The sequence below is a fragment of the Hippocampus bargibanti genome, linkage group LG07, assembly GCF_051943395.1.
Source record: "Hippocampus bargibanti isolate YZ-2025 linkage group LG07, ASM5194339v1, whole genome shotgun sequence".
Lineage (NCBI taxonomy): Eukaryota > Metazoa > Chordata > Actinopteri > Syngnathiformes > Syngnathidae > Hippocampus > Hippocampus bargibanti.
This window is the reverse complement of record NC_142740.1, coordinates 13,715,200-13,725,412: the sequence shown is the minus strand read 5'-3', so window position 1 is coordinate 13,725,412 and position 10,213 is coordinate 13,715,200. Positions and strand designations below refer to the sequence as shown.

Below are 10,213 nucleotides of genomic sequence, written 5' to 3'. Positions count from 1 at the left end.
GCAAGCTGCCAGCCAGCAAGCGCCTTGGCTCCAATGGTTCACATTTCCTCCATCCCGAGACCCTTGTTAAAATACCAGCAAAGCCTTGCCACTACAGCCATTGCATTGTGTGGTCTTTCCTTTCTTGTCACAATTTCTTTTTTTTTTTTTTTCACGTGCCAATATTTGTGTGTGTGTGTGTGTGTGTGTGTGTGCGCGTGTGTGTGTGCGTGTGTGTGCGTGCGTGTGTGTGTGTGTGTGTGTGTGTGTGTGTGTGTGTGTGTGTGTGTTGAAGAGCTACGTGCTACTCTGTACATTTCCCCCAACACTTGAACGACTTCTATCCTTCCGTGTATATTACAGGAATAAATCAGACTGAAAACTATTTATGTCTCACGCAATTTGTTCTATATATTCATGTTTTGTATTAATTTCAAGTTCATCAGCAATTAAGGAATAAAAGCACAAAATCTCACCGCATAATCAAATTGCAAGTCGGTCGATATCAGGCCTCTCGGGGTATTTTAAAATATATTTTTAATGTTTGTTTTTCAAAAATGAAACATATAACACTTATATCCGATGTGTACACGAGCCAGTTCTGCATCATCATCTTAACAATGGTTGTGTACGACGACCTTTGAAAAGAAATCTAAATCCTAAAATGAAGACAGTAAATGAAACAGTCAAACATTTCGAATAACTACAAGAAAAATAATATTATCCACATCTGTTTCAGACGACAATGGGTCTCCCCGTGCCTCCAAAGGAATTTTTGGGAGGAGATATTTGGATTGGGAATAATTGGCTTGAAAGGTTGGGGGAGGTGGGGGGGGACTTCCACCGAAAGGCTGACGACAGCTTCCCGGACAGCTGGACCACGTGGACGAGGGGCTATAAGAGTCGGCAGAGCAGCACATTGCAGCCCAAATCATCTTACTCACTCACTGAGACATAACCACTTAAGACTGAGCAACTCCGACATCTACAACGCTTAAAATGGTAAGTGTGGACTTTACAGCGAGAATGTAAGCAAATGTTGGAAATGGACTGACTACCCTATTATTCTTGGGGTTTTTTTCTGTTAGGAACATTTTTGGGAATTACTTCAGAGCAGAACATCCAAGATGTCTGTCTTGTGGATCAGCTTGGCTTTTATTTTTACAAGTAGGTGCAAATTTCACTTGCCTATTTTGCATTTATTCAACTCAATTTTCTCGATATAGCGCTTTGGAAGGTACATCTAATTTGTACCTACCTGTTGTTATTACCTTCATATTTGTATTTGGTTGTTATCAGTGAGAGTAAATTTCGGATATCGGCAAAGATTGTTGATTTATATTTCTGGGTTATCTCCATCCTCAGCGCTTTGCGTACAAGTTGAGTGCTGGTCTTACTTCTACTCCAACACCACCATGGACTGGGAGCAGGCCCGAGCGTGGTGCCAGGAGCATTACACCGACATGGTAGCCATTCAAAACCAGGAGGAGATCGGCCATCTCAACACATGGCTCCCCAAAAAGGCAACCTACTACTGGATCGGGATCCGTAAAATCAACAGTACTTGGACGTGGGTTGGCACTAACAAGTCTCTCACGACGGAAGCCACAAACTGGGCGCGGGGGGAGCCCAACAACGGGATGAATGGCAAGATCCTTGGCGAGAGCGAGGATTGCGTGGAGATGTACATTAAGAGGAGATCTCAACCCGGGAAATGGAACGACGAGAGGTGTAAGAAGAAGAAGACGGCGTTGTGCTTTACAGGTGAGTAGAGAAAACGTGGAGCTATGAAAAAAAATCTGACTTTGTAAATGCTCAGGTTTAAAATCTCCTTCTTCTTGTTCCAGCTGCTTGTCAAAAAGACTCATGCGTCCATGGCGAATGCGTGGAAACCATAAACAGCCTCAGGTGCCGGTGTTTTGAAGGTTTCTATGGAAACAAATGTCAGCATGGTAAGAATCCATTTCGCAATTGGTCTAAAAATATCCATAAATAAATCAACATAAACAAATACGTTTAAAAAAATAAGTACATAAATAAATACACACATCAATATCTACAGAAATAAATATATACATAATCACACACATACATACACCTTCTTTTCCTTTCGGCTTTTCCGCTCAGGGGTCGCCACAGCAAATCAGTGTCCTCCATCTTCAGAGGTTTGATTCGCATGTTTGTTTTGGCCAAGTACCAGTGTTTGAAATAACGTCTGCCCAGAGGCCCACAACTTTTACGTCGGGTGTACAACTTTCAAAACGTCTCGGCCCGGGTGGCCGACAACTTGAAAAAAGATTTTTTTTTAAATCAAACGTTTGTTTTATTTAATAATGCAAAAGCTACGAGCAAACCGTTACAAGCCACGTGGACGCCTCCTTCTAACGAATCGTTTGGCAATTTTCATCCTCGGCACGGCAGCCGAAGCCTGTTTCGTGCTTCGGACTATACCGTGACTGTAAATGTACTTCAAAGTTTTGAAAGGCGCTTAGAAAAAGGAGTCCACATGGCTTTTAGCAGACAACGCAACGCATTGTGCACCATGACGACAAACGACAACTGGAGCAAAATCTTCAGCAAGGGATATTGATCATAAATGAAGCAAGGGAGCATTTGTGGTAGGTACTTCCTTAATTAAAAAAATCCTTTATACTTCGCAACAATGTTTTTTTTTTTTTTTGCGATTAGTCGTCTTATTGTGTTTCATGTTGTGAAAAATGGGGCAGGCGACTTTATGGCCGGGCAGGCAAATTTTCAGAGTTGTTTGCCTTGGTTTCCGCTAACTTTTTGTCATGAGTTTCAGACACTGCCAAGTACTGTACATACATACACACATACATACACACACACAGACACGTACACACGCACACACACAAATAGATATATAGAAACATAAACACATACATACATACATACATACATACATACATACATACATACATACATACATACATACATACATACATACATACATACATACATACAAACATACAGGTCCAATGGTGAACTAACGGTGACTAATTGTGTTGACATGCTTGGTTTCAGTGGTTCGGTGCAACAAAAGCGAGCTGACCCTCCCCCCCAAAAGCAGCGTCGTCTGCTCTGACAAGTATGGCAATTTCACCTTTGATTCATTGTGCGAGTACTCTTGCGAAGAAGGATACCAGCTCAGCAAAGCCGGCCCCTTAAAATGCACCGCCACCAAAAACTGGTCACAACCACCACCTACATGTGAAGCCGTCCAGTGCCCCCCTCTTCTCCACTTATCCAACGGCTCAGTCAGTTGTGGAGATGATCCGGTAATGAGGTTCAGCTACGGGAACGGCTGCACTTTCAGTTGCGACCTCGGGTATCGGCTGGAGGGGCCCAGAAGTGTGACATGCACGTCAGCCGCACGGTGGAGCGAGATGCCACGTTGTGAAGGTAAGAGGATGTTGTGAATAGACTAAAAATTGCTTCGAAATGCATACAAAGAGTATTTTTAATCTATATTTATGTGTAACTGTTCTATAAACATCCCCCTTTTTGCAACATGCAGCAATCACATGCCCGGCCCCCGAAGCTCCCAAAAGAGGCCACATGAACTGCACCCCATCCCTAATCCCATCCTGGGGGACATTTCTTCACGATACAATCTGCACATTCAGCTGCCAGGAAGGCTACGAACTCCAAGGTGGGGTCAGTATGGCGTGCACGCACTTTGGCCAGTGGACCATTGCACCCCCAACATGTGAAGGTGCGAAAGTGAACAAGATGGAGCAAAACAATTCTATATTTTGTTGTGAGTGGTTAACATTGATTTTGAAACTGTTTTGCAGAGTCCATGTCGGATTTGAGTACCGTCATGGCTGGCGCGGCAATAGGCGGCGCTGTTACCTTGTCTGCTCTGTCTCTGGTTATGTGGATCTTGCGACGAATGAGGAAGAAAGGAAGCAACTTTGAACTGAACAGGTAAATTGGACGATACAAGTTCAGGGGTGTCAAACTCATTTTTTTGCCGCGGGCGATGTTACAGTTTGGGGGCCGTTTTGAATTTGGGGATGCCATTAAAATGTTTAATCCTCTCCACATATTACATATAGAGCCACAACAACTTAGTGAATAGCTTGTTTTCAATTTTGAAGTCAATAATAATGACTGTTATTGGAGTTTACATGGGACAATATGAAATTTTAATTTGGACTTTAGCAAGCATCATGAAATTTCACAAGATTCATTTCCTATTGCGGGCCGAATAAAATGATGTGGCAGGCCAGATTTGGCCTCCGGGCCTTGACTTTGACACCTGTCTCATAGATTGAGATTGTCTGGAAACAGATAAATAGTGTTATCTCTCGTCTTCTTTCGCAGCAACTCGGACATTGAAGACCCTCCTCAGGTGTACAAAAACAGCATCGACAGCCTCATCTAGGATTGTGACATCACCTCGCACCCATAAACGACATTCACCATGACATCATTCCAAAAATTGAATGAATTTTTGTAAAAAGTTGTCAGGTTGCTAACACGTATTTTCTCCCAACGGGAGCTATGGTATTGAGCACATTGCTCGGTGGCATTAGCAACACGCGGGAAGTGTCATGTTATGATGCCATGTCCTTAATAAGCTGTGAGTAATTTAGTATATTTATCTAATATGTGACTTTATGTATCGTGGCATTTGAAATATTGTCTCTTACAAACATATGTGTTTATTGTCAAAAAGTTATCTGCTCTGTTATTATTATTTTTTCCCCCATATCGTAGCACTACATGATGTGTGTGTGTTGAGTAATAAAAGATAAACATGAATAAAACATCAACAAAGAACAAAACATCAACATTATATTTAGTCAGTCGTGTAATGTGAAAAAAATATGACCTCAGTTTTCTCTTTTTCTCTTGCTGTCTGAAACACACACACACACGCGCACACACACACATACACACACACACACACACACACACACACACACACACACACACACACACACACACACCAGTGACGTGCAGTCAGTGGAGGCAGGGGAGGCAGTGCCTCACCTGTCATCATGGAAAGCTGTCATGGAAATATCACTTTAAAGTTCTTGTCCATTTAACTTCACCGTTGAATTTTCACATTTACCGTTCAAATACTAAGTAGAGACGAGCAGTGAGGCACCAGCCGGCTGAGCCTCACCATGGATTGCGCAATCACTATGCTTACTGTGCTGGCTTGCTCTGCAGTGAGACCGCATTGCTGTCCTTCTGCATATCGCTATTAAAGCATTCAAACACGTTTAGTATATGAACTAAATTTCTACAGTTTAGCTGGTGTATATAATGTAGAGTCACTGTACATGATAAACACTGTACTACAGTGTTTATTTTGTTTTATTTTTATCAAAACGCTGTGCGTAGGTGAGGCAAACAGTTCTCCCGCCTCATGACAGGCAGGGGGCGCTTGGGATTCCAGAGATACTTCCGACTCCGCGGCTGCAGAATAATAGAATTAGAGACAGAAAGCTACAGTAAACAGTTAGCAAGTAAAGTGCAACCCTGCAGTCATTTTTTTGTGTTGCTTGGCCTCACTTTCAGAATGGAGGATTACATATCTAAATTGAAAGAATTTTCTAAACTGGACTTTCAATCGAAGCAGGAGGTAATAAATAAAGGAAGACCAACACCGGAGCTAAAAGGTTTGCTTCAGACAACGGGACACAATAATCGCTCTTTTCAGGCGGACTGATACACACGAAAAGGCTGGCTGAGTGGATGTCCAGCAAGAAACCACCTTTTCTGCTTTTCCTGCCTTCTGTTCTCAATTTGTGACAATGTCTGGACTAAAATGGGATATTGCGACCTGAAAATTTTACAACGGAGCCTCATCAAAAATGAGCGAAGACTCAACATCAGCATCGACAATGCTAAGGTAAAGGAGAACCGGGAGATTTTAAAAGATCTCATCAATGCCACCTGCTTCCTTGCCAAACAACAGCTGGCATTTCATGGAAATGATGAAAGTAAAGGCTCCGCTAATCGTGGCTACTATGTTGAACTATTACATGCTTTCGCTGAGAAAGATGACAGGCTAGCGCAGGGGTGGGCAAACTTTTTGACTCGCGGGCCGCATTGGGTTCTAAAATTTGACAGAGGGGCCGGGCCAGGAGCATTTGGAGGGAGTGTTTGGGCCGGAAATACTCCGAACAAGTTATGTCCATAATTTATAAAATCACTTCAAATGACTTCGACTGAGCGTATTTTACAAAGATTCCACAGCATATAGCTATAGTTTACGTTTTAAGACTTGCGCTGAATATATGAAGTCTTGTTTTCGAGTTGATGACGATCCCCATGTGACGTCACGTTTGGACCGCCCCTGACCGAGAAAGCGACATACAATGCATTTTGGGTACTTTGTTTGGTCTGAAAACTTCGTGTTAATCCGTGTTGATCCGTGTTGATGGCGAAATTAGAAGGAAAACACATAAATAACGCCATGGTGAATCGTTGTGTGTTGCACCAAGACAACTATTTGATATTCACTGACACAAATTCCCAGCTGACAAATCAGCCCATTTCCAACGGAGCTTGGGCGCAATCTTCTGCTTTTTCTGGGTGCTACATTGCTGTCATTGACGGCTCGAATTGATATGGGAGGACTCCTAGAATCAATTGCAAACATTTATGCTTTCCTCTTCAGAAGAACAAGAACAAGAAAACATCTTCTCCGAATCTGAAGCCATTGTTTTGATTCTCGAGCAAGGCACGACGTCTTGGCGTGACGTCACGAACAGAGGGGTGGGACCTTCTGAAACTGACCATTTCCGGATTCATTTTGAAGTCATTTTTATTGGTGTTTTTCATTTAACTAAAAATATCAGCCTGCCTGATTTGGGTATTTTAGATGCTATAAAACGTTTTTCTGATGTCAGTGGGAAACAAAAACAAAAAATGGTGCCGGTTGTCCTTTAAATGTAGTATGTACAAACCTCATAGCACAGTAAAAACACTACAACCCAATTTATTAACTGTCTTTCAAATGTGAAAAATATCCCTGATCAGTTAATAAATTTGTCTCAAGGAATATGCAAGATATGGCATTTATAGACTATTTCGCAGATACTTGGAGGAGGAAATGGAAATAGATTAAAATAACATATGCACTGTGATTTATCAAGATTGCGTCTGTTTTTAAGTTTCCATCGAAGGGGCAAAGAAATCAACATTTATTGAAAAATGGAATCACTTTCCACTTTACACAACGAAATATTCAAGCTCAATAATACCTACTTGTGTTAAATTCCGCCAAATCATAGATGGTTTGTCCTGACCGCGCGCTCAACAAACTCCTCACTGACGCTCTCGCCTTCACGCGCTAACAATACACGTGTACCGTCGCCGAGCACACAAACATAGACTACCTGCAGTTGAAATTTGCATACTCGGCTCGGCAGCCAATCAGAAGCCTGCTTCTTTCTTCCGGACTTTCGCAAGCGTTACAAAGTCGTGCAATTGCATGTCATTTTCCAAAATAGATACACAGAACCTCAAACTAGAAGAAAGATTCAAAAGAAGCTAACAACATATGTGACGCTACAAAACGTAAATTTTCATTAAACCATGACTGTAAAGTGTACGTGAGACTTATGAAAGGGGCTTAGTGGCTCGTAGGAATCAATGCAAACGTTGCATTGTGCACCACAATGACAATCGACTACTGTAGCAAAATTTACAGCCATGCGCATTTGCCGTAAATTAAGCAAGGTAGCATTTGTAGTTGGTGCATTCTTGATTTAAAAAAAAACTTTATACTTTGTGACAATGTTTCTTAATGGGATTGGTCTCATTTTGCTTCAAGTTGGGAAAAATGCGGCAGGCAACTTTTCAGTTATCTGCCCTGTTGTTCGCTAGCTTTTTGTCATGAGTTTTAGACAGTTTGTACTATAATTTGGGCAAGTTCGGCGGGCCGGATTGAAAAGCCTAACGGGCCGTATGTGGCCCGCGGGCCGTAGTTTGCCCATGCCTGGGCTAGCGAGTCATTTTGGGACATCCACTGTAGTTTCTAGCCTGTGAAACAGAATACAGAACGATTTAATTGAAGCAGTTGGTGATGTCATTAGAAATGACATTAAAAAGGAGATCGGTGCAGCCCCATTTGTTGCTGGAGAAGTAGACGGGATTGTCATTCTCAGCACTGAAAACATACAGTCGGAACAGGACTGATCAATGACGACTTTCTTCACTGACAGTGATCTCCGTTGAGACAGAGAGACTTTTAAAACTGAAGAAAGATAAGGAAGGCTTCTACAAAGAAGTTATCCATGCCTTTCTTCAGAAGGAGCGGCGCATGGACTTCATTTACAAGTAAAGGTAACATGATAAAAACGTTTTGTAATTATTTTTTTCTATGCTACCGTTTGTATATATAAAGAATGCTGACATGAAATTGTAAACAAAATACGTTAACTGTTCCCAATCAAATGGTGAATAAACTACTCTGTAGAGTTCATATGTTTGTAAATCTGACTATGATGACCTCAGTGCCTCACCAGCCATGAACCTCACCGCACGTCACTGACACACACACGTACACACGCACGCACGAACGCAAAGACGCACGATTTCAACAAAATGTCAGAATATATTATTTAAAATAAGTTTGTGATAATACTCACCATTCATATGATTAGTTTTACGTTCCTTTAAAAAAAAATCCAGCCAAACGATTGGAATGAGAGTCAACTTGTCGGGTCCATACGCGAAGCTACTGCTATCTAGCGAACGCCGCGTCGGGTCCACGGCCGGCGCCGCTGCCTCTCTGAGACTGTTCGTTCTGCTTTGCAGCGAGGTGGCGGGTTGAGCTCGTCGGCGTTACAGACAACTGGGTCGGCCCGTGCGTCGGCGCGAAGAGTGGGGTACGGCCGGGTAGAAGGAAATCGGTAGAATTTTTTTTCTTCTGCGTCTGCCTGAATCCGAGCATGTGTGTTGGGCGACCTATTTCGGCTTCTCTGTTAGCAGGAAGAGCGATCTTTCAACAGCGTGCATGCATGGAAAGCCGTGCTTATTTGGGTCAGCAGAAAGCGTGTGCGCCGGCACAGTAATAAAAAACGGTAATATGAAATATAAAATTATAAATTGACACTAAAAGTTATAAGAGTTATAAATGAACTGTAAAGAGTTAATAGAAAGTCAATGGAAGAGTCAATAGAAAACGTTGCTTAAAAACAACACATTGACAGAGTATACTATACTTTCATATAAACCTCGCTTATATTAAACTGACATTTTGTAATTTAGCGTAAAATCTTGTTAAAGATTGCATATTCTTGGTGGACTTCATAAAACTTTGTGGACAAATGATTTTAAATTTCCTTTTATTTTTAAGTGTTTGCAGTATCACGTATAGTGACAAGTTCTAATTGCTGATGCAGATTTATTGATGTGTAATTGCTCCGAAAAATAGCCTGTGTTGTAGACGATTAAGGTGATGCCACGCCCAGTACTGCGTGCGTGTGCTTTTGTAAATGATATCTCCAGCCGTTGTGTCATAAATTATGGTATTACGAGGGATATTTGTTCAAGTCGGACTAAGCAGGACTTCACTGAAGGCCTAGGTGTGAAATGCACAGACCGCCATTGTGTTAAGTTTCAGAAATCATAAATCGGGAGATTTTCATACTCCCGACTCTGTGGTGCGACTCTGTGGTGCATAATATGAGCTTTACAAACGTGTAAATTAGAAGTAAAGAAAACACAAAAATGATTTCATTATTTATTTAAACATTTAATTAGTATAAAAATGTATTTTGATTTTTGCATTTTCTTTGGTTTCACTTTACAAATTATTGTGAGTATTGTGGTTCTCCCGACCAAATCGTTGAGACGTGTATGGTAGACTAACTGATTGGTACATCTGGGATTGAATTAGTTGAAACATATGATAGAATCTCATCTCATCTCATTTTCCGTACCGCTTATTACTCATTAGGGTCGTGGGGGTTGCTGGAGCTTATCTCAGCTGTCTTCGGGCACGAGGCGGGGGACACCCTGAATTGGTTGCCAGCCAATCGCAGGGCACACACAGACAAACAACAGCCACTCTTACACTCACACCTAGGGACAATTTGGAGTGGTCACTCTGCCTGCCATGCAAGTTTTTGGAGTGTGGGAGGAAACCGGAGGACCCGGAGAAAACCCACGCGGGTCCGGGGAGAACATGCAAACTCCACACAGGGAGGCCGGACCGGGACGCGAACAGGCGACCTCTGCACTG

General features: G+C 42.1%; 1 protein-coding gene across 1 annotated transcript; it reads left to right on the top strand.

The window, feature by feature from the left end:
- The first annotated feature begins 902 nt into the window (after positions 1–902).
- On the top strand, positions 903–4,814 carry LOC148895464 (P-selectin-like). Its single transcript, XM_089000785.1, has 8 exons — positions 903–981; positions 1,068–1,146; positions 1,345–1,743; positions 1,827–1,931; positions 3,025–3,402; positions 3,518–3,715; positions 3,798–3,930; positions 4,330–4,814. Exons 1-8 carry the CDS (start codon positions 979–981, stop codon positions 4,388–4,390), a joined length of 1,356 nt encoding a protein of 451 aa, XP_088856911.1. The 5' UTR covers positions 903–978; the 3' UTR covers positions 4,391–4,814.
- The last annotated feature ends 5,399 nt before the right edge of the window (positions 4,815–10,213 follow it).